The 27,500-nt window shown below is 41.1% G+C and overlaps 4 protein-coding genes across 4 annotated transcripts in view; 2 read left to right on the forward strand and 2 right to left on the reverse strand.

Annotated features, from left to right (window-relative positions):
- Positions 1-7,898, forward strand: part of stmn4 (stathmin-like 4) — a 10,537-nt gene extending 2,639 nt beyond the window's left edge. Inside the window, exons 2-6 of the mRNA XM_029425608.1 lie at positions 2,504-2,566; positions 2,838-2,933; positions 3,395-3,600; positions 4,798-4,989; positions 6,366-7,898. Of these exons, the coding sequence (XP_029281468.1) occupies positions 2,554-2,566; positions 2,838-2,933; positions 3,395-3,600; positions 4,798-4,989; positions 6,366-6,425 (567 nt within the window). The 5' untranslated portion in view covers positions 2,504-2,553 and the 3' untranslated portion in view covers positions 6,426-7,898. The remainder of the gene's footprint in view (positions 1-2,503; positions 2,567-2,837; positions 2,934-3,394; positions 3,601-4,797; positions 4,990-6,365) is intronic.
- Positions 7,899-8,303: 405 nt separating this feature from the next.
- il17a/f3 (interleukin 17a/f3) lies at positions 8,304-10,959 on the reverse strand. The gene is made up of 4 exons (XM_029425878.1): positions 10,951-10,959; positions 10,333-10,538; positions 9,735-9,878; positions 8,304-8,684 (listed from the first exon to the last, which is right to left on the reverse strand). Exons 1-4 carry the CDS (start codon positions 10,957-10,959, stop codon positions 8,555-8,557), a joined length of 489 nt encoding a protein of 162 aa, XP_029281738.1. The 3' UTR covers positions 8,304-8,554.
- Positions 10,960-15,871: 4,912 nt separating this feature from the next.
- On the reverse strand, positions 15,872-23,870 carry mcm3 (minichromosome maintenance complex component 3). Its single transcript, XM_029426004.1, has 17 exons — positions 23,657-23,870; positions 23,236-23,348; positions 22,575-22,783; positions 21,597-21,727; positions 21,250-21,488; positions 21,058-21,166; positions 20,373-20,526; positions 20,112-20,243; positions 19,809-20,017; positions 19,475-19,649; positions 19,263-19,389; positions 18,765-18,915; positions 17,658-17,798; positions 17,435-17,538; positions 17,271-17,344; positions 16,808-16,901; positions 15,872-16,527 (listed from the first exon to the last, which is right to left on the reverse strand). Exons 1-17 carry the CDS (start codon positions 23,729-23,731, stop codon positions 16,329-16,331), a joined length of 2,436 nt encoding a protein of 811 aa, XP_029281864.1. The 5' UTR covers positions 23,732-23,870; the 3' UTR covers positions 15,872-16,328.
- A 1,064-nt stretch (positions 23,871-24,934) lies between these two features.
- Positions 24,935-27,500, forward strand: part of paqr8 (progestin and adipoQ receptor family member VIII) — a 4,123-nt gene continuing 1,557 nt past the window's right edge. The window contains exons 1-2 of the mRNA XM_029425433.1: positions 24,935-25,096; positions 27,016-27,500. The exon at positions 27,016-27,500 is cut by the window's right edge and continues 1,557 nt beyond it. Coding sequence (XP_029281293.1) covers positions 27,099-27,500 — 402 coding nt within the window. The 5' untranslated portion in view covers positions 24,935-25,096; positions 27,016-27,098. The remainder of the gene's footprint in view (positions 25,097-27,015) is intronic.

Here is a 27,500-nt window from a genome sequence, read left to right on the forward strand (position 1 = left end):
AGCAGCTACGTCCTTGTTGGTACCATGAGGTTGTCCATGGATGCTGTTGCCACAAAAGGAAAAATACATTTAAAGAGCTTTGAATACATTTACTGCAGTTTTTCTGTCTTGCCATTAATAATTAATTGATACCTCATGTAAAATATTTGTAAGTCCTATATGTTGGACAATAAGGAAAACTAACAACACATCTATTTTTTTGTTTGCATGTATTGCATTCTGCCTTTGGCTGTATTTACCATTGACTGGATACTAGCTTGGATGATCGTCTATGTAGAGCCCTATCTTAGAAGATGAAGGAGAGGCAGTTGAGAGCAGGTGGGACATTTCTAGCAGACATGTCCCACCACAGATGTTTAACTAAATTGGGCCCACATCAGGAACCACTGGGATGTCGAACCCTGTGGTGGAAATCTGTTTTATGAAATTCAATCTGCTCTCTTTTATTAGCCTCTTTGCTTCAACACCTGATGGTGTCTACATGATGAGTGTGCTTATGATATTGAGTACCAGAATCTGTTGATATGATATACCCTGAGCAGCAATGATGCGAAATGTTCTGTCCATATTTATTAATGATATATATATATATATATATATATATATATATATATATATATATATATATATGTACATATTTATTTGCTTACCTTCTCACTATATAGCCAAACAAATAAACTAGTGACTCTCTTACAATAGTTTGTTTGCTCAATTTAAAGGTCTCAAAAAAGCTACATAGCATGAGATTCAACAATTTACAGCATCCATCAGATGTCCATCAATTCAGTGTTGAGGAAACCATTTGACAGACAGGAGACAGACAGACAGACAGACAGACAGACAGACAGACAGGAGACAGACAGACAGGAGACAGACAGACAGACAGACAGACAGACAGACAGAGTGATAGCAGGTGGTGGAAGGTCTGGTGAGACAGTTTGCTTCGTCTCTCTCTCAGTGCAATTCAGTTTGACTTGACATCTTGACATCACAAGTAATTTGGTAGACAATATGCAACAATTATAATGCGGAAACGGTAGCTTGACCATTTAAAAATGGCAGGTTTGTACAGGACACCACAAAACGCCACAGAACGCCACATGACGCCACAGGACGCCACAGAACGCCACAGGACGCCACAAGACGCCACAGGATGCCACATGGTGCCACAGGACGCCACAGGATGCCACAGAACGCCACAGGACGCCACAGAAAGTCACAGGACGCCACAGAACGCGACACGACGCCACAGGACGCCACAGGCCGCCACAAAACACCACAGAACGCTACAGCACGCCAGTGTCTCTGCAGTGTTTTAACACCACCCTTTAGTATCGGCTAACTTTGTTTGGAAACTTGACCGAGGTGATACTAGGTACTATCCACAACTTGAGAACTAAAACAGGGCGAGTCAAGCTGAGTACAGCTGTGCCGTTTACAGAAACTAAAAAAAAAGTCAAAATATGGCAAAAACTTTGAGAAAAGTTGGTGCGTCGATCCAAACAAAACAAAGTATAATGTACATTTAGTGACTTACTGAATAAATGATGACGTGCATTAAGCATGTGACTTGTCTAGCTGCTGTGCCATCACCTTTTCTTCATGGTTTTCATTTTTCTGAGGTTCGACTGGCACTCTTTCAATTATGCCATTTTGTTGCACCCTCTTCTTCTTCAATGGATTTAATGGCACTTGACTGGAGAACTTCTGCCACCTACTGTTTATCTTGATGAATCAACTCTTAATTACTTTCCACATTTGCTCAAAATGTGGATGAAAACGTGGCAAAGGAAGTAGGAGACATCTTTGTGTGTAGTAGTTACAGTAAACTTTTGAAATGAACAATATTTGCACTTTCATAGATTCTGGATTGTTCAATGAGCGAGAATGTAAAGATGTAATCTTAAGATTTATAAAGAGGTGATTTAACATTAGACACAAAATTCTTTAAACACGTCCGGGGGATCTTTAAGCCTGTTCTCTGAGAGATGTCCAGTGCCATTTTGGGAAGAAAAAGAAATCACTGGTGTAAGAGTGGACATAGCATCTCTGGTCAGTGATATATAACAATGTTAAGGGTAAACAAGAAGGCAATTTTCCACTGAAGGAGCTTTAAAGCACTTATGTGTCGACCTTGTTTGTTGAAATCTCCTATTTAGGCATCGGCTATTTTTGTTCACATGTGAACAAGTCGATCATTTCTGATGAGGACTTTGGGTCAAAATGTCATATGATATTAAGTGTTTGATGACGTCTTTTTATTTATTAGTTGTTTACTACCCTGGTTTAGGTTTTCCCAGCCGGTTGAGGTATTAAAACAATCCTTGGCAAGAATGACCCTCTGCTGTTCTCTCATTGGTTGAATTAAACTTTAATGGGAGGTGCTTACACAAGCACTCTGCGGTTTTGTAAATTCACTCCTTAGCCACTGCTTATCACATTCATTATGTGACATTTGAATCTGCTTCATTCAGTCCTTCCCCTCTATGTGTCTCTCTGACAGACTGAGAAGGATCTTCAGAATCCCTGGAGAGTTACATACGCAGTGAGAAGATGACTCTGGCAGGTAAATGCAGCCACAGCAGAAAGTCACAGCTCCCCTTTCCTTTACTGTATACGCGGCTTATGATTCCATTGTGAGAACGATAACAAGAGTGCACTTTATCATGTCAGTATTGTGACTGTCATAATAACATAATGAGAATAATAGTCACTGTCACTGAAAAGGAGAATTGCACCATCAACAATGTCAAGCATAACAGAACACTTGTGTATCTGTGTGTACTTGTGTGTGTGTGTGTGTATGTGTGTGTGTGTGTGTGTGTGTGTGTCCTCAGCCTACAAAGAGAAGGTCAAAGAGCTCCCCCTGGTGTCTCTGTTCTGTGCCTGCCTGTACCCGCAGACTGCAGACAAGCCTACATACAAGGCAGAAGGTAAAAAGAAATAACTTTCGCACACATGTTAACAACCCCACAGGGAGGAGTACACAAAGGCTTCCCACACCATAAGGAACTATGTAGAATCTGATTTCCAGTTCTGGATAAGCATGTGGCTATACGTCACATGCAAGGGCAAAAGCACTGTAGTCTTGTCACAGCATCCGGAGTCACAAAGTCAAATACGGTCTGAAAAATCTGCGTCTGGAAATTTGACTTTGGAAAAGTGTTCAATTTTGAAATTGAAAATGTGTAGGAATCCTATACAGTATTACAGCCCATACAGAAATCTTGGGAAATGTAGAAACTAGTGTTTCCCAAGCAGGAACATGTAGAAGTGATGTAGGTACACCACAAACCACACAATGTACCAAAATTACATAGATGGTGTGTATCAGTGGTTTTAAACATTCATAGTAAATGAATCATCTAAACATGGCCACAATCCAACACCACAGATGCGGTGGACCTGGGCTGGTGCGTCATTAAAGACGTGGAGGTAATTGAGCTGAACAAGAGGACATCTGGCCAGGCTTTTGAGGTCATCCTCAAGCCCCCGTCCTTTGATGGAGTGCCAGACCTCAACGCCTCCATGCTGCAGCGCCGCGACCCGTCCCTTGAGGAGATCCAGAAGAAGCTGGAGGCTGCCGAGGACAGGCGAAAGGTGAGGGGAGGGCAGAAGGGGTATGGTTGGGTTTTTGTATCATCATAAGGAACCTAACTGGACAGGCCCTAACCCTAAACTGTAACCCTAACCCTAGCTATTTGTAGCTCATTAAGACATTGTCAAACATCTGACAACGCTCTTTGTGGGCAGCATGATTTATCAACTCGGGAGGAAGAAGGGTGGAAATGGATGAAAGGAAAGATGGGAGGAGTGTTGTAGTTGATGCGAAGGAAGGGAGGAAACACAAGCAGAGGGAGGGTTGGAAGATGAAGGACATGAAAGTACAAGGGCAATCATGAAAGGACACACTCACAATAGCTCATATTTATCAGGCAAAGAGAATGGGGGAGAGAGGGGGAGGAAGGGTGAGGGGAAAGGTAGGGAGACAGGAATTATAGCTGGCAGAGAGAATGTGCCCTGCAACAGAGCGGTCACACCTGTAGCATCAGATGTTTGCGTTAATAATGATTTGTTTGCATTTGCAAGTGCATTATAGGATCTGAAAACGTGCTTTCACAGTCAGCTTCTTACTATGAGTAATGAAGTTCTACATGAAAACAAAGTCTTATTAGACATTTCTGTTTTTATCCTCTGCACCATTTCCCCTGGTGTGTAGTGGGCAGGGCTTAGTTTGAAAAAGGTGATGTCACTTATTTACACTGACAGAGTCCTGATGATGCAGATTAGCTTGGTTTTTGAGTGGTAAAGGAATACTCAACACACAAAATGAACATTTGTATATTGTTTACTCACCCCGTGTTGCCTTAAAATGAATTGAAGTAGAAGGGGGCCGTGTTTAACAAAAAACTATATCAGAACATCCCTCAAAACATCTCTCACACAACTTGTGCAGTATAATCTATGTCTCATTTATCCAGTCGCATGCTGACTACTTCCCAAACACATGCATTTTCACTGAAACCTTACTATTCAAAGCGCTTAACTTATTTACTATTTCTTTTTAGGACTTACTCTGCTGACATACACCGTATGACCTGCCTCTCAGAGAAGGAGCACTGGACGTCCTTTACATGCTAACATACATTTGGCCTAGACGTTTAGTCTTTGCAACACATCTGCATGTCTCTTGTAACGTCTAAGATCTCTAAGACTGCAGCTAATACTCTCTTTATTCTTTGCAGTTTAACAAAATTGCCCGTTGATTTACCCGCAGTGCTCTCTTTCTCCCTCTAGTGCCAGGAGGCGGAGCTGCTGAAGCACCTGGCGGAGAAGAGAGAGCACGAGCGCGAGGTGATCCAGAAGGCCTTTGAGGAGAACAATAACTTCATCAAGCACGCCAAGGAGAAACTTGAGCAGAAGATGGAGGCCAACAAGGAGAACAGGGAGGCCCTGCTGGCCGCCATGCTGGAGAGGCTGCAGGAGAAGGTATGATTATTCCTAATCTTTAGAGAGAGCTTGTAAGGAGCTCTTCCAAAGGAAACTCCAGACTAATGCACCAAAATATATTATTGGTCATGTACCATATTGTGGGATCATATGTCTTATTCTCATGCATAACTATTAAGACAATAAAGGATTTTAAAATAGAAAAAGTTTTTTGAAAGAAGAGCAAGGGCTTCTGTCTAGACTGAGCAGATATATGGATGAAATGATTCATAGAGGCAGACATATCAGGCTTTGCAATGTTTTCCTTGCCTGGAAAGTCTTGCTGTTTTAGTACTTATGGTTCGTGTTCTTTCTAGCTACATTTACGGTATACTATAACCAAGTGCTCTTTCCTGGGAGCTCTACTTGTGTGTGGGCTCCTTTTTGGAGTTCAACATTATAATGAAATAATCTTTAGTTCAGAAAGTCACATTTTTCGTGCTGGGCCCAAACCTGATCTGTTGTTCACTACCAGTGAATTAATAATAAAGGAATAGGTCCAGATTTTGAGAAATATGCTTGTTAGTGGTCTATAACAGTTAGATGAGAAGATTGATAACACTTTCTAAATATGACAGTGGTCCAATCTTCTTTTTGTAAGAAAGCAAATAAATGTGTTTACCAAAATGTCGAACTATTTTTTTAAAAATTATGACACAACTGAAAAAATAATTGATAGGAGTATGTGTCCAGATTCTGGGAAAATCTCTTATTTGCTTTCTTCCTGTAAGTAAGAATGATACCACTCGTAGCTGGAGTCATGGGGCAATTAGCCTAGCTTAGCATAAAGACTGGAAACAGGGGAAACAGGTAGCCTGGCTGTCTACCAAAGTCAAACAAATACCTACAAACCTCTAACACACATTGTATTGGGTTTATTTAATTCTAGCTCCATACGTGTTGCCCATATTTGTACACCAGCAGCCAGCTAACCTAGCTTAGCATAAAGACTGGTAACAGGTGGAAAACATTTTTGAAATCAGCCCACCAGCACCTAAAACTTTAAAAATTAAGAAATGATGTCTCGCATATAAACATAGTTTCCAAAAAAACTAACTTTTCCTTTAACCAGCACTGTTTTATTGAGACCTAAAATTTAATGTTTTCTTGACTGTGAACGAGGCAATCCTTCAGTATCTTAAACTGGGCATGCATTTCTATTTTTTATATTGCTCACAAGCTTGATAATCATGAATATTATATGAGGTGGAAAAGAGTTTTTAGTTCTCCCCACTCTGTATCATTCCCCTGTTCAAATCTTTATGAACAGTGAGCCATTTGCCTTGTTCTGCTGGCATCTCCCTCCTCATTAGTGCTAATGTACCCATGAATGCTAATGACTCTGATGTTGCTATACCTCTGTGTTTGTCTGGCAGGACAAACACGCGGAAGAAGTGAGGAAGAACAAGGAGATGAAGGAGGAAGCCTGCCGGTAGATGAGTGGAGAAGAAGAGAAGAGAGCAAGAGCGGGACTGGGAGTTTTATGAGTCAAAAAAAAAAAATCTAAACAGTGCAGGAAAGAAAAAAAAAGCAACTCGAACAAAAGGAATAGCGTTTTCATATTTGATGTGTGCTCTAACAATTCTGAACAAGCTGTACAAAGTTTAGCCGACTCTTGATGTTGAAATTCTAAAAGAAATCTGTCTCTTTTTTTTAAAGGAAAGTGTGTGGGGGGGGGGATTAAAACAAACATGTGAAATTCTTAAAAGAGGGGCGACAATTGTTGTTTAGTGAGGAATGAAAGCTGCATCAAGGCAGGAGGAGGTAACAATTTAAATGATAGCTCTCATATCTACAGTTTCTTCAGTCAGAAAGCAGGAAATTACAACTGCCTGCATATTTTAGCATCGCTAGCGGGGCTGTGTTTCTCCTGGTGATGCTTTGTATCAGAAGTTGTGACTGAATTCTGCCAACTTGGCTGCAACACAGCACAACACAATTTCTGTCTAATTAGACTCTAACTATGGAGTAAGTCATCTAAATTGTTACCAAGTAAAACATGAAAAATGTGTGATGTGCTTAAAAGAAATGGACCCACAGATGTAGTTTAGCAGCCCTAGTGAGTCACAACCAACACAAGTCAAAGCGAAGAGTTTTTGATTTACCGGATAACACACACAAACAGGACATAACACACACGCTTCTGCTGTTTCCCAATGAAACATTTAAATTGATTTCCCCAGGTCCTACATGCTAATTCTTCGCTGCACCGTTTTTGGGATTGTTGGCTCTGTCTGGGGACGTCTGCGTGTGCCGAACTCAGAGAATCTCACAATATGGTTTATGAATATAAAATGAAGAATCAGGCTCTTGTTTCTTTCCACAGCGGGGAGGTGGAGTAAAAGAAAAAAAGCTTGAAAAGGTATTCTGCCATTGTCAGGCTCTTTGTGAAACTTTAACTGTAGTGTAGTTGTAGATCAGTGACATGCATTTGAGTCTTAGATTTAGAGCACTGATTGCACTGTTATTTCATTAAGCACAACTCAAAAGCACATATGCACACATGAAGGACATTGGAAATATACAGTACAAACAACAATAACACCACAAGGAGGCAAAGTAGTGAGTCACAGCAGTTCAGAATTTGGACTAATTTGGTTTTGAAAGGATGAGTTGGGGGTTTCTGGCTAACCAGCGGCCTCACTTTGCTTTGGCATGTGTCACTGTGCTCTGATTGTCAGGTTATGATTTTCAAAGGGAATGTAAACCTAAAAGAGTAAACAGAAAGATGAAATTTGCTCGAGTTGTTGAGTCATACTGACTTGATTGAAATGTCTAAAATATTTGCACTGTAACCGGGGAGTTGTTACATGGGGTTTGTACTTGCTGTAACTGTGTGTCGCTGTATATTTTCAAGGCTGGATTGATTGTATTTATTTGGCATGGTCAGTAAAAACGGCTTGACTGAACTCACACGCTCTGGTTCTCATCATTTCTTATTTGTAGATTGATAGTTTTGCACAGCTAACACACATACACACGAGCACACACACACACACACACACACACACACACACACACACACACACACACACCCACACACCCACACACCCACACTTCTGACATTAATGATCTTTTAAGAAATAAATTACACAATCAAAAAGGGTAATCATTTTTTTTCAAAGCCCAATTAAGCATCAATGTTGGGTTAAAAACTTTATTAAAGCATTGTGATATTGTTTACAATAAAATAAGAACAGGGTTATTAAAACATTTGAGTTAAAAAAAATAACCATACAAGAGAAATTAAAAAATTTAAAATGACCCAACCCAAAAACATATATGGCATATACGAATATATATTTCCAGCACTCCATGAGAAACAGTAAATGTGTTCACCACTAGGGGGCAGAACTCAGCTCTCTGCAGTTCACAGATAATCAGAGTATATATTATATTAGAGGCCCTGTCACTGTAGAAAGTGGAACCGCAATATTCGCTTGTGCATCTTCGCAAAATACATTACACTGTCATTTGAGTCAATGATAACTTAAAAATATTGCTTATTAAAGCTTTAAGCTAGAACATGATAAAACATGTACAATATGCTGAAGCCTCCTGCGTGTTACTGCTGCGGTACGACAGTGGGCCTGACGCAGGTACAGCCCACTGAGATCACCTCCATCCCCAGTGTGAACTCATACTTCTTCTTTGTCTTCGTTCCTCCTTTGTTATTGTAGCTTCGCCTTTTGCCTCTGAGTGGGACGGGGAAGGGGAAATCAGTGAAGGCTGAATTGCACAGATAATGTCAGTATAAGATTATTAAAATAAATAAATTGGACTGTAGTGCATGTGACGTGAAAGGAAAAGGAGGAAACGTTAAATGAAGTCAATCTATTACAAATCAGTGTTTCCATTCAATTCAATACAATGAATGGAACATCTGTTCAAAATGCCAAACTGACAGCACTGTCTTTGAAACAAATATTGTGTTAGTTAAGTGTTTTAGTTTTTTAGACATGTTTCAGAAAATGTCAGTTTGAAGTCTTGAGGCTGTGCAGAGCCGTCTCAAAGTTAGAGGAAGATAAACACCAGATTACTTTTGGTTTCCATATTTATAACACTTCGAGCCAAAATAAAATGTCCCAACTGATTTGAACTATGTCGTCCATAGTACACTTACTCATTAATAAATGCCAGAAAAATAAACATTTCTCTGTTCTTGACTGTATGTGTGTGTACATAAATCCCCCTTAACTCCTGTAAAAACAGTGAATATTCAAACTTACATTTGGTAGAGACCTCATTTATAATATAGTGGAGTAAAAATATAAACCAAAAGAATCCTCTTCACCAAGTTACATAAATAAGAATGAGAGTGGTCATGCAAATCATTATAAGCCAAATTAGTAAAATAATAAAATCTTAAAGATAAATGAGGTATTTAAAATTTAAAGCAAATTAATCATTTAAAATAAGAACAAATGGAAGAAAATATTAAACGTAACTTTAAAATTGGCCTATAAATACAAATGAGGTAATATATACCTAATTGTGTACTGATATTAAAAACCCAGCAATAAAAACTTGTTTTATGTTCCTTCAATTTAAACTAACTGCTGCCCATCAGCTTGTTTCAACAGGAAATGCGTTACATTTAACTTTAATTGTTAGGTTGACCCAAGCCCACTTAAAAATATACTGTGTTTATTATATTAAGCACAAGAACAAGTGTAGCACTAGAAACAAGAGCAAAGACCAAAACTGCATCATTAGCTTCGTTCACCAAGACGGTAGTGGCTCACCTGTGGAGGACCAGGACCTGGTAGTAGATCGGTTTGGCCTCCAGGGCTGCGTCCTCGCCTCCCCCCTGCAGGCTCAGACAGCCAGAGGTCAGGCACTGAGCATGAGAGATTCGCTGAGGCAGCCGAGACTTCACACAGGAGTCCCTGGAGGGGAGACATCCCAGGTGAATAGGATACTTTTTTTTAACTAATAGATATCACTATGAAACATCCCACGTTGCTTACTTACATTAAGACAATTATTTTTTGTATTACAAACTTTCTGAAATGTTGTGTTCTAATATGCTAATGAGATATCTAATGTTGTTTTAGGATAAATCTTTAGATGCAAATAGACACAGCTATTCAAATAAACAGCAAAATGTGTATTTTTGAGGTTTTCTTTCCACTATGGAAGACACATAGTCCACATTCTCAAAGAAAAAAAGCATTCAGTTATGAGAAAATTGATTCTATGAAAAACAAAGTTTTTGCCTGTAATGTCTCGCCTTAAAAGCTCAGAACTGATAACTGAATGACTGCAGAACACAAGTCACACTGGTGGTTTTTGGCAAACAAGTAGTGTAAAGCTATGAAAGAAAGATGAAATATGCCTCACCTGTACGTCCACGGTGACAGAGACATGTTGGCGATGAGCGAGCCAGACGTGCTGGTGACCTGAGGCTGCATGGAGGGATCCAGCAGCAGCCTCACTGTGCTGCCCTTCAGTCTTTGTCCATGATCCAACTTCAGGAAAGCCTTCTGGCCTTTCCTGGTGGCATGCAGCATGGTGGTCAGGCCCAGCACCAGCAAAGCTCTCAACACCTAAACACAAGAACACCAGGAAGTGCTGCTTTATCGGTCATAAGACATGGAAACAACAGCAGCTGAAGAGGAGGAGGAGGAGGAGGAGGAGGAGGAGGAGGATGGAGAAAAGAGCAAACTCGGCTGGTTTAAAAGAAAAGGCATTTTTTTTGTCTAAGTGTGTTCAAACAGTTCATGTTTGGCTGGATTCCCACTTAAGGCGACACTACATGCAAAACATTGTTTTTTTGGTCAATATCTCAAAATTGACCAAAAAAACAATGTTTTGCCTATTTTTGCTTCCATAACATTCTTCTTTCAGACTACAAAGAAATATCCAAAATACACATTTACACGTTTATTTTGCTAACTTAAGTCAGATTTGAAAATTCAAAAGCAACCTTGTGACCATCGATAAGATTAAAGCACTCACCAGCAGCATAATTGTATCGTCTCGCCTGCGGAACCCAACGTCAACCGTGAAGCGCTCCGCTGCTGTCTCGTCACGTCTACATTCTCTCTGCGTTTATATGCAGTCTGTGTGTTGGTGTGTGTTAGTGTGTGTTGGTGTGTGTTGGTGTGTGTTGGCAAGATCTGCGGTGCACTTCCACTATGACTGTCACTGATTTGAAAGATGTTGATCTGTAGATAAGATAATGCTTTGTGTCTTTAAGTGGTCTGCATGTCATTTACACCTCCATCACCTTTTATTAGCCATGTATAACCTGTTTTTGGTCCAAGGCCTTGTAACACTAAATGAAAATAGCCTATGCTTGTACTTTTTTGTTCTAATATTTGCTCTTTTTACTTGACCCCATTTTGACCTGACACAATTAAGTCGCAGTGCATGAGAAAAGGTGTGAAAACGTTTGTTCTCCTATGGACCTTTTTGATGTCACTGTGAAACAGCTTGCTACTTCTTACACGTATGGCCCAAAATATGTTTTATGAGAAAAACAAAAAAGAACTGAATCTGCAACTCAAGCAGGAACTTTTTTTCCAGTGTAAAAACCAAACCAGACCCAACCCCTCAGTTTAACAAATAACTCTTTTTTATGTCCTTGTTGCTCAGTTTGAAATAGGCATGCGAGTGGGACCTACTGTATGTAGTTACATTATCTCTTTAAGAAAGTCTTCATTGTGAACAGCTTCAACTTTGATTCATTTATCCGAGTCATATATAACAAATTACTAGTAACTACATCTACATCTACACCCTGTCAACACATTGCAAACAATATAGGTCACGGAAATGCTGATGAGAGTTCTGGTAATACATCAGCATAACTACTTTTCAAAGACAAGCCGTGTGATAACATCTTCTCTCTTCATGCGTCATTTGAGGAAGGAGCCTGCTAACTGGAGCACGGCTGTACTGCACTTATAGTGAAGTAAGGAGAGATGGTTTCAGAATGAGATGCTCAAACTGTCTGCAAAAATCCTTTGGTAACCTTCTCTATTTTGTAAAAACGTCTTGTGTGGCCATTCAATGAGCTGTCAAACAAACCCTTAAATATTGCAATATTTATATCTCATTCTTTGTTTATTTATAACAAATATAAAGTAATTAACAGAAAGCTTGGCCATTTACTGAATTGTATTGTTTGTTCAAAACCTTTTCAAATTAAAATAAACGACTGTGCTGTGTACAATACACTATGATACATTCCCAGTGAAGTGCTGAGTCAGCTCTTACATAACAGCGAGCAGCCTTATTTCTCAAAGGAAAGGTTTGACTCGATACCAAGTGACACAGTCCAGTTCAAGATGTATATGGCATATATAATTGCATAATACAATAAGACACAGAATGTCAAGTTAGAGAGATTCTGTGATGAACCTACAGGATGAGGGGAAGAGTCATTTGGTACAGATGGATGAGAGTCAGAGGTGGAAAGTAACTAAGTACATTTACTCAAGTAGTGTACAATATTGTGGTACTTACACTTTACATGATTGTTTCTATTTTCTGCTACTTTATATTTCTCCCCGACTATAATTCAGAGGCAAATATTGTATTTTTTCCGATACAGTTTTCTGAAAACTCGACACCCTGGGCCAGAGCCAGGCCAGCTGTTTCAGTCCTTGTGCTTAGCTAAGCTAACCAGCTACTTACAATAACCTTACCATACCAAGTGCTATCTATCTCCACATCTATACAGGGAAGGGAATAAGTATATTTCCCAAAATGTTTAAATATGGACACACAGTATTACGGCTCTGCTGTTCTTCAGAGGGTTATAGTTAAAGTGGTGGAGGACAGTAAAAGTACTGATAACGCAGTGTAAAGATACTCTGTTACAAGTCCTGCATTAAAAATGTAACTTAAGTAAAAGTATCCAGATATAATCAGGAAAATGTAAATTAAATACTGACTGTTATAATATTACATACAGTATATTGTTATTAATTATTATTAGTCCATCCATCCATCCATCGTCTACCGCTTATCCGGGATCGGGTCGCGGGGGCAGCAGCTCCAGTAAGGAACCCCAATCTTCCCTTCTCCGGGCCACATCCTCCAGCTCCGACTGGGGGATCCTGAGGCGTTCCCAGGCCAGTGAGGAGATATAATCTCTCCACCGAGTCCTGGGTCTTCCCCGGGGTCTCCTCCCAGCTGGACGTGCCTGGAACACCTCCCTAGGGAGGCGCCCAGGTGGCATCCTTACTAGATGCCCGAACCACCTCAACTGGTTCCTTTCAACGTAAAGGAGCAGTGGCTCTACTCCGAGTCTCTCACGGATGGCTGAGCTTCTCACCCTATCTCTAAGGGAGACGCCAACCACCCGTCTGAGAAAACCCATTTTGGCCGCTTGTACCCGTGATCTCGTTCTTTCGGTCATGACCCAGCCTTCATGACCATAGGTGAGGGTAGGAACGAAGATCGACCGGTAGATCAAGAGCTTTGCCGTCAGGCTCAGCTCTCTTTTCGTCACAACGGTGCGGTAAAGTGACTGTAATACCGCCCCCGCTGCTCCGATTCTCCGGCCAATCTCTCGCTCCATTGTCCCCTCACTCGCGAACAAGACCCCGAGGTACTTGAACTCCTTCACTTGGGGTAAGGGCTCATTCCCTACCCGGAGTAGGCAATCCACCGGTTTCCTGCTGAGAGCCATGGCCTCAGATTTTGAGGTGCTGATCCTCATCCCAACAGCTTCACACTCGGCTGCGAACCGATCCAGTGACTGTTGAAGGTCACAGACCGATGATGCCATAAGGACCACATCATCTGCAAAGAGCAGCGATGAGATCCTCAGGTCACCGAACTGCAACCCCTCTCCTCCACGACTACGCCTCGGTATCCTATCCATGAAAATCATGAACAGGATTGGTGATAAAGCGCAGCCCTGGCGGAGGCCAACATTCACTGGAAACGAGTCCGACTTACTGCCGAGTATCCGGACACAACTCTCGCTTTGGGCGTACAGGGATTGGATGGCCCTCAGAAGTGACCCCCTCACCCCATACTCCGGCAGCACCTCCCACAGTATCACCCGGGGACCCGGTCAGTCATGTATTCAAATTCACAATTGCTTGTTTTGTCCAACCAATAGTAAACATTCTAAATGATTAGAAACACATTTAAATGATTTAATATTAAATGAAATATTGCAATAATTAAAAGGAAAAGCAGCAAATCTCAGCTGCACTTACTTATATAATGTTGGGTAGTTACCAATTATTATTATGATATATATATAATATTATGATATATACATATATATATATATATATATATAATATACATATTATAATATATAATATAAAATGTATTATAATATATATATATATATAATATACATATTATAATATATAATATAAAATGTATTATAATATATATATATATATATATATATATATATATATATATATATATATATATATATATATATAATATATATATATAATAGGTTGGTTTTATATATATTATATATAAAACCAGCTTTATATAGCAGCTTTATTATAAAAGAAAAAACTAAACTAAACTTGGTCTTTGTTGAGGTGAAATGCGAGGAAGGTGCAGGCTGTGATATGAGTCAGCCGTGGGTGGGTGATGGCGGCTACAGTTGCCTGCTCCTGTCTGGGGTTGGTTAACCCCTTGAGCGAGTCTCTGCTTCATGTTCAGACTGATCAGAGCCACAGTTAAGTTACATTACGGAGTCACAAGTCAGATGCTGTAGGTCTACGATGTGTGGGTGGTACGATGCTGTGTACCGCCACAACATGAAATATAATCCCTCTGGGGGTAAACCTGATGAACTATAACTATACTATAACTGGGGTCAGGAAGCTGTGAGGGGGATGGTGGAAGCTGTGAGGACATGTAAGAACCTTGTGACCCCTGCCTCCCACACAAAGCCATGACTGGATTCATTGGGGGGTTTCACATGAAATGTTTCTTGTAAACATACTGGTATAAAAAGAAAAACAACTGGTACAGAAGCAGGAAGAGGGTTCACCGTTTGAGAAGAGCTCTTCTGAGTATACACAAAGTTCCCCATATAAGCAGTATAAATGAGTTTTTCTGCCCATTTAAAAAAATGGTGTATTAGAAATGTTCTACATGATGGGGGTTCCTATACAGTGTTGGAATTGACTGCAAAGCTGAGACTCTTGTGGATTCAACGATGCTCATGTGGGATGATGCTAGTCCCCATTGTCGCTATGTCATTGTAATGAGACCATTTTCTTTTCTTTTTAAACTTGACCACACCATTATACAATGAGCTGTTGTGACCTCTAGGATAATCACAGCCTTCTAAAACTTTACAACCACAAACCTGAGACCTTTCAGATGATGTATGGCTTATTGGTTAAGGTTTATTGACAATGCTGGATTTCTTTTAGCAGTTACCAGAACGGAAGTTCTCGCCATCAAGTATGCAATTATTGCAGAAATCTCCAAATTTCAGAATTTTTTGATAGCAAATCACAGCATACATTTGTATATGTGTTACTCGAGGTCCTGGTCTCTGAATGTGGGATTTGACCATTTTTATCAGTTTGAGTGGTTTAAAAGAAAAAAAAAAAAAAAAAGGTTAAATGACACAAAATCACAAATGGAATTAACCCAAAGATACCTGCAACAACTTATGAGACATAATGGAGAAAGGGAATGGATATCATATACTTCTATCATAATGTGCTGAGCTCTTGTACACTAAACTTTCAAATTTAGAATATGCACCTAACCAAAACATCTATTAGAGATGTATGACTAGGGAAACTTCAGCAGAGCTGCATCTCAAATTAATCTTCAGGTTCTCAGCTTTCAAGTGGCATTTTCTATTGCCCTGCTAACTCCCCCTAAAGATCCCGGTCCCCCCTAAAAAAGACAGATGGAACAAGTGAAGTAACATGTTGTAACGTAGCACTCTCATTACATTTAATTTTTTAATACACAACTACAGTTACAATTTCTCTTCAACTATATACAGACCCAGACATCAGTAGTGTTGGTAAAACTACGTAATAACGTCCTTATGGTGGTGAAGCAATGCTGGCTGGTTGGTGGTTTCATCAAATGGATCAATCTGCATAACAGGAGCCAAATCCATCATGAGAATAAACCGTTTCAAATAATTAGCGCTGCTTCACAAGTGGAATTGCAGATTAGAGATCAGGGCTCAGAGTGTTTTTTGCGCGTGCGCTATTTGACTCCATTGTTTTGAAAGTGAGAGGAAACAAAAGGACGCATGAATACAAACGAGGCGTCCAATATCGGGTGGGGAAAAAAATAAGTGTACATTTGGATATAAATCTCCGTTTCTTTCAAAGTTCTTGTAATCAATTTCAGAACCAGTCGGCCCCTCAGATGAGGAAGATGATGTCATCGGCCACCATCACCTGGTTGTCGTCCTGCATGCGAGCCAAAGCGGCGCGAATCTCGGGCTCCGTGAAGCGACTCTCGCGCTCCTTGTTGATGCCGTCCATCAACGTGTTCCTCTTCACCGACTGAGCGTGTGCAGACTGGAACACTGCGAACAGCGACGACTTGAACTCCTTCAACCTGGTGGAGGAAAACAGAGTTCATTACATTTCACAGCAACTTCTGTCATGAAGTTCCACAGATTCAACATATTATGGCACTGGAGGGATTATGCTCAAACTTGAGGGGCTCTTTAGGACTAAAGTCTCTGATGGCAACTAATAGAATAGAACTCCTTCATCTTTAAATTGAACTACATCACTTCCAGCCCCAGGAATCACTTTCTTCTCATGTATAGCAGGTAGCAGCTGATCATGTAAACATATCTATAATATATTGAGCCCTTGAAGGCATCACCCACCTCTCTGCAGACAGCTCGGGGCCTTCCTGTGACGTGGCATCCATGGGCTCCGCCTCCCGCAGTGACTTGGCTGGTTTGGGGGTGCCGGCCTGAACTAAAGAGCAGAATAACCACAATGTGAGAACTCCACTGCATACAGGAAGAAGCTGCATGCTATAAAACACCGCTGGAAACGGCTCCAAAACCTGAGCATTTATAAATAACTGTAAATACAAATATATTTTGGGCACTTTTATTATGTAAAATTCATAAATCTTTGCAGTGCAAGAGTATTTATGCATCATGCATGTATCATATGCAAACAGCTTATTCTGCATTTTATCCTTCAGAAAAGGAGCATGGCTCTAAAAGACACAGTCTAAAAGAAAAGTAGATATACATGTTTCTCCATGCTCAGTCCAGACACAACTGAACTCATTCTCAGTTTGTAAGTACAGCGGTGTGTGAAGGTAGTGATGCTTACACTCAGGAACAGCCTGCTCTTCACCAAAGTCGTACGGGCTGTAGGGATCGCTGCCCTGAGAGCCACTGCGCCCCCTGCAGGACAAACAGGTTATTGCTATTAATGACAGCCGTAAAATCAAAGTGTGTGTAAAACGTGTGCCTGTGCGTACACAAAGTGTTTACCTCTTTTTGGCAGTTTTCTGTGAATGCTGAGTGGACGCCTCCTCTTCCTCTTCTGAACCAGAGTCCCGCTCCTTTCTCGACTGTTTCTTGTCTTTCTCCAGAACCTGCGGAGGAAAATCCAGATTCTTTAACGTATTCCCGCAGAATTCTTTGCCGTTACTTTACGTCCGTGATTGGGAGCAAAAACATTGTTCCATTCTTCAGCAAACACAGCAGTGCAGACCTTTTTAAAGTAAGCAAACTGAACGAGCTCCACAGCCACCTCCGAGTCCTCCAGCTCCACGGCTTTGCTCATCCGGGCCTTGGCGTGTGCGGTGGACAGACGGATCAGAGTCTCCAGCGTACGGGCCGTCACGGGAGAGGTCTGAGGAGGAGAGGGGACAAGGTCAGAGCACGCTTGTGTGGTCGAACACATCGAGTTCTAGCAGTTGTGTTTCTGCACCTTTATGGAGCTGAAGAAAAAAAATATATAAACTGAAAGTTTTGATACAATAATGAAAAATAGTATATTCAAGCTAAAAAGTGTATGAACACTTTTTCAGGTTGAATTTCATTTTGATTCAGTTCTGTAATTCTTTTGAAAACATTTTCATATATATTTTTATATTTGAGTTCTTGTTTTTTTCATGTACAGATTTTATGTTTTCAGATTCAAATATTTTCTTCTTCTTCACTTTCAGACTTTTGGCCCCGATCTGGTGTGGGGGGCGGGGCTTCAGCTGAGAGGGGCGTTGAAATGTGAGTGACAGCAAAACAAAGAAGGCTGAGGACCTTCCTCAACCATGTTGCCTTCAGGAAACGTAGGTACCTCATGATATATGGGTTATATGATTTAACACTTTCTATACACCATATTTCCGCCATTGGCTGTAAAAACCGTACTCTGTGGCAGTACAAGAGCAATAAACTATGAAGAGTCTGCCGTTCAACCACACTCAACGTTTCCTTCTTCCACATAGCACTTTGAAAGTAGCTTAATGTTCGTTTGGCGCTTTCGATGGCGTCCGCTGCACCAGGACAACCTGCTCGCCATTTTTTATTTGAATTAATTTTTTTACATTTATAGGATTTAGCTCCATACACCTTTCTACTAGTGTTGTCACGATACTGGAATTTCCAACTTCAATAAAATATATGGAACAATATTGACATTCGATACCATTTTTAATACCAGGGAGGAAAATTGACATTGAGGGCGTAAAATCTTAGTGAGACTGAGTGGATAGAACAGATCCTTAATGTCACACCTGTGAAAACACCTCTTGCTCCTCTGTTCACACACATGTACTGAGAAGACAAAGGCATAAGGTGTGTTTGTGCTGCTGCTCACCCTGGCGATATCAGCACCCATCTGCTCCTGGCTCCTCAGCCTTGCATACTCTTGTGCGATGTGATTGGCTGCCTCCTCTGTCAGCACAGGCGACACACCCTTAGCGATGTGGATGTACTTCCTCATGAACTCCTTACTCACAATCTTGTCCCTGAAACAAAAGGAGACATTTATTTTACTCACTGAAACCGTTCAGCGGCGCTCCGCCCTTCGCGAAGCAGTGGAGAGAATGTAAATACGCAAAGCAACTGAAACGTGCACATAAATGACATAAACGTTTAGTTTATTTAATAAAAGAGCACCTGTTCAATGTGAAAAGTGCATTGTGAATGAATGAATGAATATATATATATATATATATATATATATATATATATATATATATATATATATATATATATATATATATATATATATATATATATATATATATATATATATATATATATATATATATATATATATATATCCCTGCAAAGTCAGACACAGGGTGCATACCTCTTCTTCTTGCTTCCATGCAGCAGGTTGTTGTGCTTCTCATAGATCTGCAGCTCCTCGTGCTCTTCTGCTATTGAGTCTGGGTCTTCTGTAGCCAGGACGTCTACTGTCCCACCCATAGCCATGGCTAAAAACAAAGCAAGGAAAGGTCTTTAAATAAATACCAACGTAGCACACGGAATGCAGTTTTAAGAAGTCCCGGTGCACCGTACCTGTTCCCTCCTGCTCACGGGGGTTGCGGTAGCGGTGCATCCTCAGCACGTGATCTGAGATCTCGCGGTCCTGCTCGGCGTCCATCTGATCCAGCACGATGAAGAGGAGGTCGAAACGGGACAGCAGGGAATCCTGGAGGCCGATGTTCTCCATGGGGGTTTTATACTGGTCGTACTGCAAACACAGAGCAGGAATAACACTTTTAGAGAGGAGGAAAAAGAGTAACAAGGCAAGACACATTTCTTTTCTTACAATACACATCGTTGAGGCCGTTTTCTGAAAATGTTTTTTTTATCATAATACTCCCAAGTCTTTATTAGATTAGTCCCTCACCCTGCCGTAGACGGGGTTGGCAGCTGCCAGCACAGAGCAGCGGGCATTGAGGCGGGCGTGGATGCCAGCCTTGGCGATGGTGACGCGGCCCTGCTCCATCACCTCGTGGATGGCTGTGCGGTCCATGTCGGACATTTTGTCGAATTCGTCGATGCACACAACGCCGCGGTCAGCCAGTACCATGGCACCCGCCTCCAGTCGACGCTCACCTGCGACAGAAAATCGACGTGTGAGCTACAGTGAACGCTGAAAATGCTTGTGCGACAGTGTTTTCATGCACAGTGGTGTGTTTGTGTGTCATACCAGTTTCCTGGTCAGTGGTGACTGCAGCAGTCAGACCCACTCCAGAGGAGCCTCGGCCAGTGGTGGCGATGGCCCTGGGTGCTGTGTGGAGCACATAACGCAGCAGCTGGGACTTTGCTACCGATGGATCACCTGGTAAAGTAGATACTGGACGTTAACCACCCAAACGCATCCTAGATATTGCAGCAAACAGCGTATTAGTCCTGGACTGATGAAAGATAAACAATGTGAAGGTTCATTAGCAGAAAAAGAAACTGGTACCGATGAGCAGGATGTTGATGTCTCCTCTGATGCGCGATCCATTCTCCAGCACCTTCTCCACGCCGCCCAGCAACATGCAAAGGATAGCCTTCTTTATGTACTCGTGGCCATGGATACTGGGAGCCAGAGAGCGAGCCAGCTGTTCAAACACATCCTGAGGAAAAACAGAAAAGGGATCTTTTATTTTTCTGAGCCCAACAACCCTCCGTAGAGTCTGAAAGGCATGTGCTTGCTTTCTTTTTTTTTTTTTTTTTTATCAAATCAACAAACTAAATGACCCCATTGATCTTAGCTACAAATTGTAAGAAGATAAATTATCTTCAGATTTTCAATGGTCTTTGAACGAATCATGCGTGACGAACGCATCAGTCAGGAAACGTAACCAACTCTTTTTAAAATAGTGATATTTCACCAAAAACACTTGTCCCATTTAAAATGTCGGCAAAACTTAACCGTTTCACTAACCAGATCCTGTAAAGAACATCAAGTTCTGTGCTCAACTGCGTGACTGGGAAGACATTAATGACTCGATTGAGCCGAACAGTCATGTGTCAGCGACAGTGATTGAACTGCAGGCTGTTTATCGAGTTCTCCCTTCTTCTAGCCATGATTGTGCCGTTTCCATAGATCATTCTCATAAGCTTGAGCTGCCGCTAGCAACCAGGCAGAAAGATCGAAGCCTTACCATTTTACCAGGCAGGCAGAAGTTTCGGATTTTGGTTATGTCAGCCGATGAGAAGTTGGGGGACACTTCCTTGCTCATCTGTTTGACGTGGCAGGCGATCATGATGGTTCTGAGTAGAAAAGAGCGGGAATTTAATAATAAAAGCACAAGAGTTTCTTCAGCGGCTCTGGCTCACACTTTATCCCATCTCACCTGAATGTGCCAGAGGTGAAGCCTCCCTTCTTGCCGGGCAGGCAGCGGTAAGTTCCTATGACCTGCACTCTGTCTCCCGGTTTGACCAGGTCCACCAGGTCGTTGTCCAGGATGATGTCCACAGAGCGAGGCAGCTGGCCAGCGGGGGCTTTCTCTGGCATCTCCTGCACGGTGATGGTCTGATGGTCCTTGTAGACGGAGAGACCGAACTCTGTCTCCAGAGGGTTGTTCTCCTCATCCTGTAAAGAGAGATACAAACCAGGGTAGTAAAGTGATGTGTGTAAAAAAGAAAAAAGCAGGGAAACATGAGCCAAATGGGTAAGCATATGGATATATATTATAGTTACCTTGGTGGGGTAGATAGCACTGGAGGGGAAGGCATCCAGCGAGGTCATGTCAGTGTACTTCCTCTCCATTGTCTTCTTGGTAGCCGGGCAGTAGTGGACACTGCGCACTACTTTAGGCCGCACCAGAGAACCTGAAGAAGAATGTGAAGGGGTTAATGATATACATGCCCTCATTACCTTGAAAGTATGGCTGGTCAAAATGGCTTATGAATGTTGGCAATGTTTTTAAGCTATGCAGCGATTTACATCTCGATAAATCCATATTTCCTCTAAATTAATCTGTTTGATTTAACTCTTTGATGCGTGTGATTATTACCTGGTTGGTATTTGGAAATTAATTCTTTATTAAATTTGAATAACTTTTTTAATTTGCATTTATTATTGACAGACTGACTTAATGAATGAATGTGAAATTGCCCATCACCATCACTTTTATTTTGAAGTCAGTTCTCAAACACTTAGCATAATACCGAGTCTATAGGCCTACATGTACCGCAAAACAACATTTTTTAATATATATTTTTTAATAAATGGAGGCTGGCATCTTCTATTACCGTTTCCGACCTCACACGTATAAACTTGTTTTGGTACTTCACTTCTTTCGCTCTTTCCAGGTTCTTTCCCTGTTCTCTGCTTCCCTCCAGATATAAAAACACCCCACACACACATGCCAAGGAGAGTGTGTCTATGCGTGCGTGCGTGCGTGCGTGCGAGAGAGGGAGAAAGCTGGGAGAAGTGGAATGCCAAGGAGAGTCTCATGCCTGCAGCTTTAAAAAACCGTGTGATGATATGTTGGTGATGTAGTAATTTACTACATCCCACGTAAAACAAGCCGCAATGCATCGAGAATAGTAGATATGTCACACACCCTTTGAAAGGGAAACATTTTGAAACAAACATTACATCAAGTGCAAAGCAGTCAAAGAGTAGTGATCAGTAGAGCACAAAGAAGGGAAGGGAAATAAACAATCAACTCACACTTGGTGATGATGCCCTCCACACACACCATGGTGCCCAGCAGGCGGGAGGTCAGGGTCCTGGGGGTGACGTGCTTGGTGCCGAAGCTGCCCTCCAGGGCGATGAAGAACTCCTCATGCTGCTTGGAGTATGTGGCGTCCACAGAGGCAACCAGGTCTTTCAGAGCACGCTGGAACGCCAGCAGCTCCTCGAAGGCATTGCTCATCAGCCTGGCAGAGACAATAAAACAATCTGAATCATGGACTGTAGCTTTTGTTGTTGTCGTATACAGGAATAACAGCACACCAAAACACTAAGAGTCTCAGTCTGTTGGTTCCACTGGTCAAGATGTGTAAGAGCCTCTATGACATGCGACAACACCATTTACTTCATGTGCTCAATAACTCTAAACAAATATATATATATGAATATGAATACTGGCCATACGAAACAAGGTAAGAATGTTTCAGACTGTAAGGTGTAAACCTTGCTCAGAGTCCAACAAACAATTATTCTATGCAATGAAGTATATTGTGTGAGAAGACAATGACTGATCCACAGAACATACGTGGCCAAATGTTGAGATCAGTTGACATTGCTTTCCCAAACAATTTTAGCATATTTTACAAAGTATTAAGTCCTGGAAATGACATATAGGAGTCTACATGATGCCCTTCCTTACTTTGCAGCGCGGGCCTCGTTGCGTCTCCTCAGGTCGTTGATGTTGACGATGAGTCGAGCTTTATTCTCACCGATCATGTCCCGGACTTTGCTTTGGTAAACCCCCTGGTCTTGCTGCAAAAGAACGAGCAGAAGGGATAGCGTTTTTTTATTTAATTCCAAAACTATTTGATAAGGATTTCACTGAGCTTAAGAAGGCCGATGCACCAGTTAACGGCGAACTAACGTTAAACACAATTATACTCAACAGTTGCACCAATCCCCATAGAAACGTCTTGCGCTGGCGAACTGATGTAATTTAACTGTCAACAGCTATTTTTCCTGCAAACTAAATAAATGAAGGGTAGTTCTTTTGTTGTGACCGCATGCTTTCTCTTTTCATCCCACAACAAAGTGTTTAACCGGATAAAAGTTAGACTTACATCGTCGTCCAGAAAGTCCAGGTAATCCCTCTGCGCCTCTATCATCTCCCGGTCATCTACGAAGTCGGTTGCCATTATAAGCGATTATTTATTATACTTTAAAATCTTTAAATATTGGACAGAGGTTGGCACGGTGCAAGCTCTGCTGCCGTCAAACTACACACTGAAGAGTTTTCGCGCCAATACGTGCCGGGTACCCGTAGAGAGTAAAACGTAATTGGTCAACTCGGCACGTAAATTTAGCATTGTCGGCGGGTAAACGTACAGCTGTCCAATAGAATGCGCTGTGAAATCACGTGACGCCACCGCCTTTGAGAATTCGCGCGAAAATGAAGCAGGAAGGGAAGGGGCGGGCTGTTAAACAGGAGGAAGCATTTGTCAATTTGTCCAGGAGATGGCGACATAAACGGTGACTTTTATGATTTTTTCAATTTAATAACTAATGAAACACATCATTTGTCAGGGAATAACAGTAATAACAAATTTTAACATAAATATAATGTTAACAAAAAAGAAAAGGTGCAACAGCCCAAACATGTGACTGTCATCTGTGAGGCATGTATGCACTGAGATGTTTATGCTGTTCCCAGTTCCCTGTTTTATTTAATCAGTTTTCTTTTCTTTTCTTCATTCATTTTATACATTCACCACAGCTTCAGTACAGTTACACTACAGATACTCTTACAGTTCAATATCTCACAGTGTTATCGGCTGTATGATATATGTTATGTGTGAGTGTGACAAAATGACAAATAAAGATTTCAAATATTAAATGTATTGTTTGGTCCAAATCACTGCTAAAATAATTATTTTTAGCAACCTTGTATCATTAAATCCCTCATTATCCATGAGTTATATTTTTTCTTAAAGTGTATAACTATTGAATTATAACATGATGTCATTAAAACTAGCTCACAGTGAAACCAAAACAAATCAGTGCTTTTATTTAGAAACGGTGATCCCACAAAACCAGAACCATAAACGTCAACGCAGAACTGACGGCTACTTGAAGTAAATAAATATATTGGGCTGCCAGATTTTTTGTCAATGTAAACAATGACATTCCAAGTTTATATTGAAAAAATATAGAAAAAACTAATAATGTGAACTAAAACTAATTATAATTATAATATTAATAATTAATTAATTAATTAATTAATAATTATATTAAATGTGGCTGTCAAAGTAAAAGCGCCTATAAATGTCCGACTTCTGGTCATACCCCCGGCAGCGCTCCCGACTCTCCGGCTTGTCGGGTCAGCTGTGTTTTTAGCTTCTCCTTCCTGCAGCCTCCGGATATCTCTTTAGATCAACATGTTGCTGTTAAGTAGATATTTGCACTTTCAGGAGGAAATCCTACAGTATTGTTAGGCTTGTTTTGTTCTTCTTACCGAGACCTGCGACTCCAGAAAGGCAACAGGTGTGTGTCGATACAAGCAGGTGAGCTGATGTTCCTTATTCTTACATCCTATCACAAAAGTCACACATCATAGACTACCTTACACCGCAAATTCATTTGGACTCGCATTATTGCAAATTAAAGGTTTGTTTTAGCCACTTTGTGTTGACATACGGATAAGGTGTGTGAAATGTGTGTTTTTGTGCATTTGACTGACAGTCTTTTGTCGCAAAATCAAGGTAGATTGACGTAAAATAGCATTTCATTCTTCTATATTATTTCTTTATGGGCTAAAATGCTCTGGTTTTCCAGTAGTATAAACCCCACAGGCGAATACTAAACTTGTTTTTCCAAGATCAACTAAAAACTCCCATAATAACTTGAAGGTCTAAATGTGCAGGTATTCAGAGTCAGCGGAATGATTGATTGGTCGATTGAGGGGGAAATGGTCATTATCACCCATTAGGAGGGGATCCAGTTGTTTTCAGTTGCAGTATAACCTCAGATGGGTGCCTGTCCGTCTTCCTCCATTGGTGAATATTTACCTTGGTGACAACAATAGTTTACATTCCTCTCTCAGTGCCTCTGAATGTGTCATAAAAGGAGGGTGATGGTTACAGGTTTGACTACATACTTGCTTTCCTGTCTACACGACTTCTATAGAAAAGAGTGCCGATTGTAATGTTTCCTGTGTTGTGTGTATGTGTCTTATTACTGTGTGGACTGTAAATTCGTTATCGTAATATGCCAAGAGACTGCAGGTGAAAATGAGAAAAATAAATTCAATCTGGACCGATATGTCAAATGAAAACATTAACATGTGATGCTGTACATCAGGGATACTCAGGGGCCACTTAACATTCAGACCTCTGTCGGAGGGTCCGGGGATCCTCCCCTGGCACATTTATATATTTTTATCAACAAGCTCTATTAGTCTATTTCAGGGGCTTTAAACATACGGCCCGTGGGCCAGAACCGGCCCGCCTTAGGAAAGTGTGAAAATGGTAGAGAAGTCATTCATTCATTTCAAATAAAATGCAATGATATTTCTATACACGTAATATTGATGCACTTCTGAAAGCTAAGAGGTGCCAGTGAACAGTGAGTAGCTTACTTCATGTAAAATGCTTCTTCAGATGCTTTTCCACCCTGACCAGAATACAGTTCTTTCAAAAAAACAAAGAATAGTCATTGTGGTCTTTTGTTTTTTTTGAAGCTTCACTACAAAACAATCTGTTTCAGTTCTATCTTAAAAAAATATTGGTAGAACCCTATTGCTAAAGCATTGCTAAAACGTTTGATCTGTAAATGGTTTGTGAGGCCAGGGATAACTTAACCTGGTCCTCAATATCTCCCTCTTTAGTTGGTGTGGTGTAAGGTGCCCGCATTACTAGGTGTTGGTATTTATAGGTTATTATTATTATTAGGGCTGTCAAGCGATTAAAAAAAATTAATCTAATTAATTACAAGCTTTGTGATTAATTCATCGCGATTAATCGCATATATCAATATTTGCTGTCAGAGCTCCGTGCGATGGGGGGGATGCTGTCGGAGCTCTGTGCGAGGTGCTATCGGAGCAAAAGTCAGGGGCATCTAGGAGCGCGATTAATCTGTGTTAATATTTTTGTCGCGTTATTTTTTCTGTGATTAATTAATCGAAATGAAAGCGTTAATTCGACAGCCCTAGTTATTATGCAATGGTTTTACGAGTCCAGCCCCTTGAGATCAAACTGGACAATGAGTTTGACACCCCTGCACTCTTTTTGATGCTTTTTTAATTCACTTTTAGAACCTTATTTGCATTAATTGTGGCCTACAAAAAAATTCTCCAAATCGAAATTTCACAAAATGTGCTCCAGTCTGGTTTGTGTGGTGTCTAAACATAACATTTACAAATATTCATTCAATTCCGTGTGGCATCCTCTCGTATGAAGTGAACTCTCTTTTGTCTCTTTTTCAGTTGTATCTCCCACTGGATGTTCTGTCCAGCAGTCCTCTGTCTGTACTCCACCTCCTCTTCTTCTTACCACCCATCACCCAGAAATGTTGAGCAACATTCTGCAGCGGCTCATCATCTATACCCTAAGCATCAAGCACCTCGGATGCCTGCCCCGCTTCTTAGACCTCATCTCAACCTCCCTTCCATTACCCACCGTCGCCGCCTCCCAGGTCCCTATTCTGTTCCGAGAGCCCTACATCCTGTCAGGCTACCGTCCCGTCCAGCAGCACTGGTGCTGTTACCTCCTCAGCCTCTTCCAGATACACAATGAATCCCTGAACGCGTGGACTCACTTGTTGGTCGGTCCTGTGCTGCTGCTCCGCTGGTGGGTCAACGTAGACGCCCTGGGGTACACATTGGACGCAGCCTTTGTTCCTCTGTGCCTCTATCTGGTGTCTTCCTTCACTTATCTGTTTTTCAGTGTGGCAGCTCACCTCTTCCAATCT

This window comes from Cottoperca gobio, chromosome 24, assembly GCF_900634415.1.
Source record: "Cottoperca gobio chromosome 24, fCotGob3.1, whole genome shotgun sequence".
Lineage (NCBI taxonomy): Eukaryota > Metazoa > Chordata > Actinopteri > Perciformes > Bovichtidae > Cottoperca > Cottoperca gobio.

Bases quoted from the DNA above. Each gene is read 5' to 3' on its own strand.
- il17a/f3 (XM_029425878.1), bottom strand. The intron at 9,879-10,332 runs GTGAGGCATATT...TCTCCCCTCCAG, and splicing joins CTGTCACCGTGGACGTACAG to GGACTCCTGTGTGAAGTCTC. The intron at 8,685-9,734 runs GTGAGCCACTAC...CGTCCCACTCAG, and splicing joins CAGGTCCTGGTCCTCCACAG to AGGCAAAAGGCGAAGCTACA.
- mcm3 (XM_029426004.1), bottom strand. From the start codon at position 23,731: ATGGCAACCGACTTCGTAGATGACCGGGAGATGATAGAGGCGCAGAGG. The intron at 21,728-22,574 runs GTGAGTTGATTG...ATTCTTCTTCAG, and splicing joins GGAGGGCATCATCACCAAGT to GTTCTCTGGTGCGGCCTAAA. The intron at 17,539-17,657 runs GTCTGCACTGCT...TTTCCTCCGCAG, and splicing joins AGTTTGCTTACTTTAAAAAG to GTTCTGGAGAAAGACAAGAA.